Source organism: Apaloderma vittatum, unplaced genomic scaffold (assembly GCF_000703405.1).
Source record: "Apaloderma vittatum isolate BGI_N311 unplaced genomic scaffold, ASM70340v1 scaffold14232, whole genome shotgun sequence".
In the NCBI taxonomy this organism is placed as follows: Eukaryota; Metazoa; Chordata; class Aves; order Trogoniformes; family Trogonidae; genus Apaloderma; species Apaloderma vittatum.
The window spans coordinates 3,913-18,461 of record NW_009703175.1 but is presented as its reverse complement, the minus strand read 5'-3'; the positions used below and the strand labels follow the sequence as shown (position 1 = coordinate 18,461).

The 14,549-nt window shown below is 39.2% G+C and overlaps 1 protein-coding gene across 1 annotated transcript in view; it reads right to left on the bottom strand.

The window, feature by feature from the left end:
* Positions 1–13,988, bottom strand: part of GNPTAB (N-acetylglucosamine-1-phosphate transferase, alpha and beta subunits) — a gene marked incomplete at its 5' end in the record, with an annotated part of 38,837 nt that extends 24,849 nt beyond the window's left edge. Inside the window, 6 exons of the mRNA XM_009864545.1 lie at positions 3,603–3,737; positions 4,014–4,078; positions 4,768–4,973; positions 5,705–5,746; positions 7,712–7,831; positions 13,903–13,988. Of these exons, the coding sequence (XP_009862847.1) occupies positions 3,603–3,737; positions 4,014–4,078; positions 4,768–4,973; positions 5,705–5,746; positions 7,712–7,831; positions 13,903–13,988 (654 nt within the window). The remainder of the gene's footprint in view (positions 1–3,602; positions 3,738–4,013; positions 4,079–4,767; positions 4,974–5,704; positions 5,747–7,711; positions 7,832–13,902) is intronic.
* Positions 13,989–14,549: the final 561 nt, after the last annotated feature.

Genomic DNA, 14,549 nt, shown 5'->3' with positions numbered 1-14,549 from the left:
GTAGGGAAAAAGCACAGCCAAATATCATTTTCAACCACATCTGCCATAACACACACAACTTGGAACAAATCTGATGAGGAGACATATTGCTGCTTACTTTTCATATGGAAACAAACTTAGGAACAGATACTGAGCTGATTGCAATGGTAATGTTTACACAAAGATAAGAACACACCAAAGAATAGAGACTAGCATCAACAGAAAGATTTGTGATCGAGGATGACACATGTCCAGTTACATGGAGAAAAAAAAAAGTAAGGAAAAATCACGTCGAAAAACAACAGGCACAGGATATCACTTCCACAAAAACAGTCAAGGACAGGAGAACACATCTAAGACACCCCAGGAATGCAGCCTCTATGTTCATCTGGACAGCAATGCAAAACCAGAGAAACTATAGCATTTTTAAGATTTGCTGAAGAGTTAACCTAGTGATCAGCTTGGATGCAGACAATAGATTACCCAGATGCTTGGACACGAGAAGCAGAACTGAAACATAGAAATAATCCATCTGTCATGGGGTTTGTTGGACTTACACTGCTAAGAGATCCTACTGGAATGGAAAAAAGATGATGGAAAGGGATCATCTGATGAAACCGGAAAAAGATTGCAATCAAAAAATTAAGGTCCAGGCAGAATCGCTCCACAAGTCTTAAAACCACAAGATAGTAAAAAAACCCCAACAAAACAGCAGATGGCTCAAAAGTAATCAGGACAAATTTGGGTATTTCGTTCCTCCAAGGTGTACAAGCAAGATGGAAGATCTCTATTACGAAACAAGAGACACAGGTAAATCTAAAAATAAGGTCTCTGCTTGACAGATTTACAGTAGAAAAAAAAATCCACACAGAAGTATTATGAAGAAAAAGCACCAACACTGACTTGAGCAATAGATAATGCAATGACAGAAATAACCACAGCTAATAAAGTTAGGATGTACCTGGGGAGAGCTGGGAAACAAAAAAAAAACACCAAAAAAAAACCCCCCACAACAACTAAAAAAAGAGTATGTTTTATCAGCAAAAATATTACTACCAGCAATGACACCAGATATCATAGGGAAGAAGAGAAAGTGGTAGAATATCAAGGACAGAAAAATAATGAAGAGTCCAGGAAAGACATGTAGAAGTTACTCGGACAAAGGAACACCCAATGTTAACAATACAAGGCACCAGAACTTATGAAAAAAAAATAATAAAAAAGGGTACTATGCATAAAAACTGATTTAAGTCAAAAGCACTTTGGAAAAAAGAGCATAAAGCAACATCTGCTTAGGGACAGAGAATGAGATTCCAGATATTGTTTAAGGGGAGAACATTCCTCAGAACTATGGTACTATGAGAGCTTGTTCAAACCAACACTGCATAGGATGGTGTCTCAGTTTATTCCCAGAGGTGAGAGCAGACAGATTTTCATTTCCACCAAAGAATCTTTGAACTGATAGAGACAATATTACCTCAGATACCAATGTGGTAATTAATGAGAACGTTACAGAAGACCGCCTGGAAAGTAACTCAAGGTCTGGAAAATATAAGCTAATTGTTTTTAAATTGAAATAGAAAAAATATAAGGAACATCTTGTCACTGAATTTCTTGAAAGCTAAAGGGCAAGTTCAACAAGTGAAAAGAGCTGGTAACTGAAGCCCAAGGTATTCCGAGCTCTTCAGCTCCATTAAGTAAGTCAAAAAGTGTTAAAACTATTAAAAAACTGTAACTCAAGCTGTAGTGAGGAACTAGAAAAGGTTCCAAACCCAAACAGATGAACCTGCACTCAGAGAAGATTCTTCGGATGGCTCAAAGTCAGGAAGCATTTAACTAACAATGTTCCTCATGCAAACCTGAAAGGAAGAACCTAGCATCTCACACAGCGAAACTGAAGCATCATCTCCAGTTGGCTAACACTCCTATTTCTCTACAGTAAACACCATGTCTCTGAAGTGATTAAAATTATGTCCATAGCACACAAACCAAGCAGAGGCTGGCAGATTGACCGTAAGAATATCCACTGTTATTTAACCAATGAGCCCCTAAGAAAGAGAAGGAAGGCTGCCTTGGCCATACCAGAGCACACCTGCCATCAGTCACCCAAACTAGCAAGATTCACAAGAGCAATAGACGACTTTTATGAACAGCACCAGTACACAGCAGTGGAAAGATACAAGAGAGATTACACAGAAACAGTGGCAGCACTGTTTGCAATGAGCACAATCTAGCACACAGTGTGCCAGCCTTGGGTTAGCTATTAGCTATGTTCTACCTATTTTTTGCTGTGTAAAAAGTTCTGGTGATGCCTCATTTAAAACATTGTACACAATTCCAGTGAATCATGTTGAAGGCAGACAAATCCACACTGGAAGTGGCAGGGAAGGGCTGTCAGAAGGATGAGAAGGATGGAAAGCCAATGCTGTGGGATGAGCACTGCCTGATTACCTTAGTAAAAACAGGCTACGAAAACCAATAGCCATTCACTATGAATACACTACAGATGCAAACATAAACAGTTGTTTAAGCTTAAATTGCATAAGAGCTCTCTCTTAAGAGCTGCTTAAAAGCACAAAGGAAGAGAGGTACAAATGTATTTACTTCGGAAGGTTTCCACCATTAGCAAGATTCTAAGACAGGCTGCTCACACAAGCTGAGACAAGAACGAAGAAATTCAGCTTGGATTAAGTTGGAGTGTGACCAGCCTATGAAAGGGGTTACACAACATCATTTCTGCAATAGCAGAATATGTGATTTGTTAACCCAGCCTGTCAAGAGAAAGACAAGGAAAGAAATGCATGCTCATTTAAGCACCACCAACAAGTGTATCAGCACATTCTGCAAGCAGACATGACACTAACAAAGATATATTGCCTATGGGTTGACATCCCTTTACCCCCGCTAACTTCTCACCCACAAACTCCCTAGCCTCAGCCCCTTACATGGCACCATTCACGTCTTCCTGCAATATAAAAGCCAATGATTTTCACAAACTTTTGAAACTTTAACCAATCTGTTAATTCTGGCTCTAACTGTAAAAGGTGTCCAAACAGCAGAGGAGAATAGAAGGCATGAAATGTTAAGGGATGGCACAGTCGCACAAGTTGTGATCTAGTGTTGCCTTGCGAGCAGGTAAGTTGAAATGCAACTTGCTCAAGACCACATAAAGTACTTGGCAGAGAGCATTCAGCTGTGGAACAATCCAGTGTTGTTACTCTTAAGATAATTCTTCTAAACATAAAGAGGGAAGAAAAAAAGCTAAGAAGCTACATAAATAAAATTCTGTCACATTAAACAAGCCAGTGATACAGTATGATTGAACAAGAGAACAGCCTATATCAAATGGCTGAGAGAAATGATAAGGCTGATACTTTTCAATCAGTTGCAGGCTAGCAAATCTAATGCTTAACAACTTGCAGTCACAGAAAGAATAATTGGTCTTTTGAAGGCCACTATGTGAGTCACTAGTTACTACCCTTCACAACTCAAGAGAACAGACTAACGCAGAAAAAGTGATTACTATGAGAAACGTCCCAAGTCTCCCAGGTGTGTGAGATTCCACACGCTAACCATTTCAAAACACCAATACAACTAAGCTACTCTTTCCTCCAGACTCTTACCAGTTTTACTTTAGAGGCCAGGCTCTCCGGTAGTTTTGTTCGTAGCTGATTTGTTTCTTTGAATGTAGCTGGAAATCCACTAAGGAAGGCCAAGTCTTGCATTAATACTAGACCTGGAACTTCTTTGTCTGTAGTCTGTAAACAAGAAAACAGAAAACAAGGTATAAAGACCTTTTAAAATTTAGAAGAACTCACATTTATCTGCCAATCCTTCATCAGGTGACAGATTTAACAGCATATATTTTTCTTATCTAATCCAAACTTCAAAACTGAAACAAGAGTTATTTTAAAAGCTGTCACGTCTTACTACATGCAAGATATGGAAAGAAAATAGCACAGGAACACTTTCTAATAATGTACCAAAGGTTTAACATACATGAAAGCTAATCAACACATTTTGAAAGTACATACCAAGTAACCCCTCCATACTATATGTTTGCTGTTGTCTTTTAACATTCCAGAATGGGCAGCTTCAACTAGAATACATAAAACACATCGCAAATCAAAAACAGAAAGTCACCTTTTCTGTATAATCTAGTAACTAAGATAGAGTTTTGCAAATCAGAAAGATTTGGATATTTATGGTGTGAAGAGTTGTCTCTGTAAGTAATAAATAATTATTGGGGGTAAAATAAACAGCAGTGGTTGGGTCAGTGGGTGGTAGTGGTAAGGCACTATGCATCAAAAAAAAGAAGCCCATACCTGCTCTAAGATCCTACTTATATATGCTGAACACATGGGTAATTTTGCTTTAAGGTATGCAATCCTTTGAGCAAGGGCAGAAATAATTGCACAATATTCAAACTAGACTTCACAGCAATTAAAAGAGGATTTCTAAAACTAAACTTCCCCAGTCTAAACCTCAGACTTTTGAGATTATCAGTGCAACACAGATATTCAGATACCAAACCTGTTTTGCAATAGTCTTTCAAAGCATGGAACTCTAATCATCTCTAATCAGCTGTCTGGGAGGTAAGCAAACAGTATTATTAATGTCATCATTTAGAGAAACAGACTGAGGGCAAGAGACACTGAGTGACTTGCTCAAGTCAAACAGAAAATTAGTGGCAGTCGGCATTAGAGGGAAAATAAAACCTAATTCACAGCAGCTAACTAAAAATCTTCCTCTAGAAAACTGGCTAGAATCTGACAAATAGGTTCTTACCATCCTTTGGGCTATCAAAAACAATTACTGTCACGTTGGTAGAAGGATTTTTTGGTTTCACTACAAAGAACATATTGTTAGCAGCTTGTAAAGCAGGATGAATGGACAGCAGGTCTTTCAGCGTGATGTTGGTAGGCAGCGCAGGATCCAGGACAAGCATTGGCACTTTGATGCAATGTGTCAGCAAACACTCCAGTTGCTTCTCGCTACAGCAAAATACCAAAAAGTATATTTAACACCAGTAGAAGATTTAAGACAAAACTCAATGCTAGATGCAATGAGAGATGCTTTTGTAAAATCTGATCAATTATTTCTACTATCTGCTGGGGCAGGAGTAAATTACTAGGAGCATGCTTATTTTGCTACAGAAGCAAATATCTGTTACAGTTTAGCTCATTCCCATAACTGGTTATTTTTTTGGTTTTTTTTCAAAAGTTACCCAATTTCAGATTTTTCCCACAGAGGAGACCAAGCCAAATGAGGAATCGGATAGACCAGGCCCTGCTGCTTATTGGCAGCCCAGCCACAAGAGGTTTGGACACTCTATGAAGGATTACTGGCAGTGTTGTGTATATAAGCTGCAGGTGAAAGTAACGCTGAAAAAAATGTCACACTTTTGAAATTTAAAGCTCCAGGTGCATGTGCATTAAAAATCCATGTTCTGAATAGGAACCCTGCACAACCAGTGACAAGGATACACTTTATGAACTTCAGAAATCATCACATTTTAAGAAGTTCATTCACACATGTCAAAACAACATTACTTCTGTTCAATATATATATTATCATACTGTCAACTTTTCTTCAAGTGACGCAGCAGAAAAGCATACACAGGCTATAGAAAACCAAAGAGCCTCCCCAGCCAGCACCTGCTTTCAGCTAACAATGAGTAGGATATAATTTATTCCAGTTTACTCCCAAACCCACAAAAACTCACCTCTTCTTTGTTGGTTCTGTTGCATTCTTTCCAAGGATTTCCCTATTACAAAGTTAAAACAACTACATTAAATAACGTTGAGTTGACAGTAAGAAATTTAGTCTAATTTCAGGTTGTTAATCAAGTGAGGGACACACTGAAAAGCACTGATAACTCAGTTATAAAACTGCCAAGGCCTTGCTATTGGTCTTGCCAAGGTGAGCACAGGCTGACACAGGTGCCCCTCGCTGCTCACCCTTGTGCACTGCAGCTCAAAAATTCTTGGTTGTGCTGTGGCAGCAGGACTCTTCTCGTTAACAGGACTTTCAGGGTTTATTATTAGATTACTTGAGGAAATTGATGTCAATATGAAAAACAGTGGTAAGAAGCCAGGATGAAGTGACCTGAAACTAGGCTGACTTGATTGTTTTGCCTAACATACACATTCTAATAAGGTCAATCATGCATTTGCCATGTGCATGTAGAAGCTAATGAGAATTAATGTAAAGGTGGTGCTAGTGCTGATGCTAAATAATAATCAAAATTGTATCAGAAGGGCACCCTTCTACACACACCAACAGATAAGAGAGCCATCATCCAACAAGCTCCTCTCTCCCACCCAAGAATAAAGCACCTGGACCACAACCAGCTCAGTTCAGGCCTATCAAAAAGAAAGTTACAACTTACTAAGTTTTGCCATGCAATACAAAACATATGCTCGTTAGCAGAGATTTATAGCATCCTCATCTTTGTCTGCTGCAGTTATCCTGATCTCATGAAACAGCTCTTTTTGTGACAGTGCTAACTGACTTCAAAATACATGAAAAGAAGTTATCTACGTGGCAGAGAACCAGGTGCCACTGTAGATAATGAAGGCAGCAGCACGTGGCATGGGCATGAGTCTTATGAGTAAGCTTGATAACAACTTCCCAAAACGGCGTTACGGGAAAAAAATATGGTGTTTTTCCCTTTGTCAAATAGAAAACATAGCATGAGTGATAACAAATCTAAACCCACTAAGACTTGCTATATGAACTGCTAGGAAAAGATTAGTATAAATTTGAAAGTTTCTCAGAGATCATGTCTACATTTAAGACATTTGAACTTAATGGCTTTAAAGTTCTACTAGTACTTTCATTATTTAAGTAACAAAGCATAGATCCAGAATTTCACATTGTCTGTCGTACCTAAATCGCAAGTTATAATATGCCAAAAATCAGCTCAATCTGCTCACTTGTGGATTTCAGATTATTCTTAAACTATTACAACCCTTGAAATAGAAACTTGTTCTTCCATTAAGCATATTTTCTGGCCAAAACAGATCACAAGACCAGAGTTGCTTACTAAGAACTAAATCACTGGTTATAAGACACAATCAAAGCTATCTGCAGCAGCCTTTGCTTGAACCTTTAGATCAATGATTTTGCAGAGAGCATAGCACAATATATAACACCAAGTGCAGCAACACGTGTCTTCCCCTCCTGAGTTAGAAGGCTGACTCATACTTTTATAGCATGAATAAATTGCTTGCTTCTTTCTCAGTTTCAATGTCTGGAAGACCACAAACTTATCTTTAAAAAGTAACCTTTAAGAAACATATGCTTAAGATTCTATTAAGCCCATTATAAAAAGAAATACTTGGGGCAGGAGGAGGGAAGCAGTGAGGATGAAAAAGGGGATGAAATTTGAGATATATTATTATTATTATTATATACAAGCAGCTACAGAAATCAATATGAAATGACATACATAAAGCACAGTTTTCTGCATGGCATTTTGCAAATTCAGGACAGAATAGCCTTAATTACTTGAAATTACTAAGCTTTGTATCTTAGGCAGGTTTCTGATTAGACTGTACTTCATAGTTAAATGTAGAACTGAAACAAGTTTTGAGAGTAATTAATTGAAGAAGTGAGAAAACACGCTTTGAATTTTCATGTTGAGTAACACAAGAGAAAAACAAAGAGGGTTAGCACCGCATTAGGTTGCTGCTGTAAATTAAAGGGAAAAAATACCTAAGATTATTACCTCATTATTTTCTGTTCTTCCTCCATCTGTTCTCTGACCTGTTGCAATTCTTTGATCAGTTCAACATCCGTGCCGTTCACCCAGGTGTACACCACATCAATCGGCATGGGTAAACACAGCCTACATAATTCAAATGAAAGCTACATGAGCTGTTTAATATTACATTACAAGTGCTTGTGGCATCCTACAATAGCAATTTCTGTCTAACAACAGAAATACTTGGTATCTGGGCTGCAAACAAGACAAAGCAAAAAGCTTCTCTTTAGCTATATATATCATCTCTTAATTATACACAAGCTTTTGATAAAACAGCACAAAAATAAAACCAAAAGGGATATGAAGTGGCTACAATGGTTCAGTAACTAAATGAAGTTGGAATTTCATGATCTAAATTTCAGTGAAATTAACCTATAATTCAATTCCTACAAACCCAAAAAATTTTTTCAAATCAGTACCAGCATCAAGGCCCATCCTCAATGCACCAACTACATTAGACAGAACAGCACAAAATATACATACTTAATTTAGGTGTCCCTGGCCACAGCAGGGGGGTTGGAACTAGATGATCTTCTGACTTGAACCATTCTATAATTGCACACGGGCAATAAGATGTCAGCAGGCCTAGGTCTCTATCCTAGGAATACCTCATAGATATTAATAACAGGGCATTTCATAAACCAACAACATAAGTAGGGTGCAGTAATTCGGACCCTAGACACAACAGTCAAATTCATTCTTGATATAAGTCCATTCCCTGGAGTTGCTTCTGAACAGATAGAGGTTTCCTAGCATACCTAAGGCAGAAGAAAAGAATCACAGAACGGCCTAGACCGGAAGGGACCTTAGAGATCATTTCAATCCAGCCTCTCCGTTGCCAGGGACGCCACCTCTTGACTAGATCAAGCAACACATGGGGTCCGAACGGGAATCGAACCCGCGACCTTGGCAGTGTTAGCACCCCGCTCAACTGACTGAGCTAACCAGGCTTTGGGTACCTTTTTACTATCTGTTTGCCATTATCTATGCTCCGAGGCCCACAGCTTTGTTTCAGCAGATACTCCAGGCTGCTGCCACAGGTGAATCTCGCAGTCCCACACAGCAGGAGGAGGCCCTAACTACTCTTTTCAGAAGTTCCAGTGTCAGGCTTATTCAGTACCTTCCTAAACTGTTGATGGCCTAGAAAACAGTGAGCGCTTCTCTAAGGCCAAAATCCACAGGGTCACACAATGAGATTTCCAAGGAAAGCTGTTCCCTCCTCATCCACTGCATCCTTCAAAACACATTCAAAAAGAGACAGGCGAGTATCTCCTCCACCTTCCCCCTGGCACAATATGACAGGCAGGCAACTTCACTCAGCTGCATTTTCTGCTGGCTGAGAGTCAGTAACTGAAGTGCAAAACTGGGTACTAGGGCAGCGGGCAGCTGGTCATAGCACAACAGACCAGAACTTTTCGTACTCAATCCATCATTGCTCCTGACGGAGCTACAACACTTAGACGATAACGGTGGGTTCACTCTGAACGTCTAAGAAGTGCTGCCTTCCCCAGCAGCACCACCCACAAAGTTTCTTTCACCTCTGACACGGAACACTCCGCAGGAGGCCGCCTTCTCAACAGGCAAACAAAGTGAATTTACTGAACACGACTACCCTTCTAATCAGTTATTTCTCAGGAAAAGACACTACCTTCTGGTTCATTAACATATGCAACTCAAGGCATGTTTTGAACTAAAAAGTCCTCCACAGGAGTAGAAATTCAATGACATGAGCTCTTCTAGCTTTTCCCACATTTGTTGTGATCAGACAAATTACTGGATTGACAGTTCCTTGAATGCTACAGCTAGGACAAGAGTGTTTCAGGCGGAAACACCTGACTCTAGTCAGTGGATTTCAAAAATGGCCAACCCTCAGTCTTCTGGGCAAAGCACAGTTTATTTAGGCAAGCTTCATGGAAGAACATAAAATGTCAGGGGGAAAAAAGAAAAGAAAAACCAAGAAAAGAGAAAAGCAGCCTCAGCTCCAACTCTTTCTAGGGTGTGACGCATTTGACTTCTCCAATTTATCATTTGCTAAAAGTGTGTTTCTATGCAATAGCACATATAGTAATAATGTAAGTTGCTACTCTTAATTTTTAGCATTGAAATGATGTCACATACACCCAAATGCTAATAAACTCCACAGAGGAACAGCATTTTTTTGCTAGATGTAAATATGTCAACTCTGAGTTAATCCTGGCATGGCAAGCTCATTCTTCATTACAAGTTGCAGGAGAGACTAGTAAAAAAAGGTTATTAAAGTAAACTCTTTGCAGATCCACAAATCTAATTGCTTAAAATTTATCTGAATACTCAGATAGATTTTACTAATGCATTTTTATAGCATACACTGTTTGAGAAAGTAGTGGTTATCAAATGAGAATAAAAACGAGATATCATACACAAATTAATCTGTTGATCTCAATTAGGAACACTAACACTGATAAGATTTCAACTTTTTTGGTCTTAAAAAATATTGAGAGTTCGTATTTGAAAAAGCATGTAGATGCATTTTGCTTTAAAATTAACAAGGAAAAGGAAAGCCACTTCTACATTATCCTTCTCAAAAACTATTTTTAATATGGAGAGCCTTCTGCAAATTGTTTAAGGTCAGAAAAGATCAAAAACTTTCTCCCTCAAATTCTGTAGCTGCGTTTCTCCTTTATGTGGGTTTAGACATTTGGTTTTCATCACAAATACCATTCTGGCAAACAGATTAAGCCTAAGATGAGCTGCCTAAATGGGAATTACTTAACATCTTTCTACAGAAAATCATCAATTTTCCCATTTGCTACTGATTTTAATATCAGCAAACAAAGACTTTGGAAACTTCCTTAGACACTCGCAGACAGTAAGTTGAGGCTTGTTTTCGATAATCCTTTACATTTCCTTTTTCAAAAAAGTACCTGGTTTTCACTTGCAAATCTAAAACCATCAGGAGGGTCCTGCCTGAAGACACCAGCTCTCCCAGAGGGGACAGGAGGCCTCTTCCACGCATGTGCCAGGAAGCATTTCCCGTACCCGCGACACGTGTTTACACACGAGAGACGTGCTCACGGCCCAGAGTGAAGCTAGAAGACAAAGTCTCATTGTCTCGGTGCCCACTGTTGCTGAAGGAGGACAGCAGCCTCTGGCTCTCTCCCAAGCTACCACGTTGTGATCCCCAACCTTGCTGAGCCTCTTTAGGAACGAGTGTTAAGTCCATTACTCCCTTAAGCTCGTAAACCTCCGAGCTCTCCTGCCTGTTTCCTTTCTGTAATTACCCACCACCAGCAACTCAGCTATTCCATTGCTATACCTTTTGGATCCCTAACTTGTTGTTTCCTCTCCCCAGTCTCACTCTGCTCAACAATTAACAGCTCCCCAACCACTGACGGCTCTCACTTGCTCTACTATACTGAAATCAGTCTTTACATTTTAAAAGCTGAGCACTTTTTGTTTCCATGTGTATTTTTGAGTTTTAAATATGATTTTGCCATGTCTTGGAATAGCAAAATTACACTTCAGCATTTGCAAAAAAGGTAGAATTTGCCGGTGGAAAGTAATACAGTTCTCATCTAAAACACACTTTCATGCAACTCCATTATCTAGTTTGCTCCCTTTTTATTTTCATATCAAAACAAACTAAGTCTTCAAAAACAGATTTGGATGAGGTAGCTTGGCAGAAAGCACCTGGAATTTCTACTCCATTGTCTCAAGCTGCCTTAGAACCTGGGCAATGTAGAGTAGAAAGTTAAGCAGCTGACATGACCACCTGGGAAGTGCAACAGCTAGGATGACAAAGGACATGCAACAGGAGGGAAAAGCAAGCCAAAGCAATTGCTAAACTTCAAGGCAAAACAAGAAGTCTTCCTTGGTCGGGCAGAGAGCAGTGCTCAACACATACAATCAATGATGCCAGAAACATCACTGGTTTTATTTTGCTCAGGAAGAAGAGCTTTTTGAGTTTGTCATCACTGGGAGCTTGCCCACACGCACAAATTTGTCTACATATTACACCAAGGTTTTCTTTACAGAAATTTATAAGACAACTGTTTGACAAGAACACAGATGTTTTCCTGCAAAGCTCCTAGAAGATAACACTACTTTAATTCACTTGAAGGCCCATTAGTATTTCCTAAAGGCCATATAGCTTTTAGTTTTCACTAAGTGGTGGATCTGCTTAATCTTCTCCAATTCTGAGTATTTTTTCTAACACTGAAATAAGAACTGATTAACTTCAATGGATAAGCTGCAATCAAAACTCGAAGTCCACAATCATCAGTTTATGCAAAAATCATGTGACACCCTACTTGCTGCATTAATACCACTCCTAAAAATGCCAGTAAACCAACACTGATACACTGTACACAGCAAGATGGGGTCCATTACTGCATTCATGAAGTTTGATGATAAAACCAAACTGAACCCCTCACAAGGGACTTCTAGAAGTTAACAGATGCCTGAAGTACGTCTCCACAAAGACTTTCGATTTGTATAAATTTTTATGGGAAGCTGGTATCTGCACACAAATATCACCACAAACCTCCCTGTCATGCCTGACATAGAGTATAAGCACCCATCATAAAAACCTTAAGCTTTTGCTCAGGGAGTGCTTTACACAACCAAAATGAAATAAGAAAACACACTGCAGAAATGGGAACTGACTGTACCTACATCACACCAGTAAGATACATGGTTTTGTTTTGGAAAAACTCGAATTATTTCATAAAAGCACTGTACTCGATGATCACAAAGTTAAGCATTTGAGTGCTGTTAGGAACAAACTACCACAGTTTCACCTCAGTACTACAAAAAAACGTAAACATTACACTGATCATCCATGTGAGCTGTATCCCTCTGCTTTCACCTGTTATCCTTTGGAAAGTGGGAGAGCAGTGTAAGAGATGAGACTATAAACAGGATTCACTGACGCTATACAGTGTACTTGTACAGAGTCATCTTGCACTAGCTAAAGCGTGACAAACTGATCTGATAATTTCTACTGTCTTGTGATTCAACAAACCTCAAGGAAAATTAAGCACATGCTTTCAGGGTTGGGTTTTGTGGGTTTTTTTCAAGTGTCTCAACACTTAAGAGTCAGATGATATCTCCTTAGCAGTCTCTTCCACCTACCAATTCACTGTCTACTGACTTCCTGAGCAACAGACCCCAGGATTACTGAGGCACAAATGATGAAAACAAAAGAAGTCAGGTAGCCGTTAACACAACTGAAACAAATGACCCATATGACTTGGCTTCCAACTTGCTATGAATGACTTCTCCCATACACTCAGCTTTAAAAAGCTTCTTACTAGCTTTGTGGCTTCACTAAATAATGTCTGTCATGGGATGTCAGAGAAAATGTAAGATAAATGAAAAAAGACTTTTCAAGATGCTGAAAGTTGGAATTTTAGGTACACAGGAATAGCACTTGTATTTTCCTATCTTACTATGAAAAATATGTCATGTTATCGTGCCACAGAATCACAGAACAGTTCAAGTTAGAAGGGACCTTAAAGATCACTGAGTTCCAACTCCCCTGCCATGGGTAGGGACACCTCCCACTAACCCAGGTTGCTCAAAGCCCCAGCCAACCTGGCCTTGGACACTTCCAGTGATGGGGCATCTACAACCTCTCTGGGTAGCCTGTTTCAGCGTCTCACCACCTTCACAGAAAAAACTTTATTCTAATATCTAATCTAAGTCTACTCTCTTTCAGTCTGAAACCATTGCGCCTCGCCCTATCGCTACACGCCCTTGTAAACAGTCCCTCCCCAGGTTTCTTGTGGACCCTGTTCAGGCACTGAAGGCCACTATAAGGTCTCTCCAGAGCCTTCTCTTCTCCAGGCTGAACAACCCAACCCTCTCAGCCTGTTCTCATAAGAGAGGTTGGCCAGCGTTCTGATTAACTTTGTGGCCCTCCCATGTTAACAAATTTAATGCATTTAAGAAGTAAACTGTTATATGACTGGAGATTTCAAATGCCATCTTCCAAGCTAGGATATCAAGCATTAACTCACAATTTTAAAACCACTAATTTTAAAATTTTTCCTGCAGATTTGGAGCCCAGACAATAAGGTCCTACTCAACAGTATGTTATTTCATCTTGATTTAAACATCTGAAAATTCATTGAACAATAAAATGTGTAACACAGTCAACTGAAAGTAAAGCTCACCGATTCTGAAATGATTTACCAGCAACGTTGTCTCTGTATGAATCAAACAAAACATGATACTGGTCTCTACTCCACTCCAAGACAACCTGCAAAGAAAAAAAAAAACCACATGAAAAACCCACTTGAGAGCACCATCTTCTAAAATTCGACATTTAAATTTCTCCTTTTGAAATGTTTAATTTCATTCAAATTGATTTATACATTAATGCATAACTGACTGGCCTTTTATCCAAGCTAAGTTTTTACACTGAGATAGCAATCAGACCCAGAGCATGCCTGATTTAAACAAACTTTTTTTTTTCTCTGCAAGAAAGGATTTCATGTTTTATAGACACACTTTTAAAGCTACTAATCATTTAGGCTACCTCCTCCTTGTCTCTTAGCCTTAGAAATTCAGGAATGCTTCCCAAAACTGTGACCTAAACCACCTACAGAATCATAGAAACATTTATGTTGGAAAAAGGCGTATAAGATCATCACTAAACCATGTCCCTAAGTACATCATCTATACGTCTTTTAAAGTCCTGCAGGTATGGTGACACCACCACTTCCCTGGGTAGCCTGTTCCAGGGCTTGACAACCTTTTTCTTGAAGAAATTCTTCCTAATGTCCAATCTAAACCTCTCTTGGCATAACTTGAGGCCATC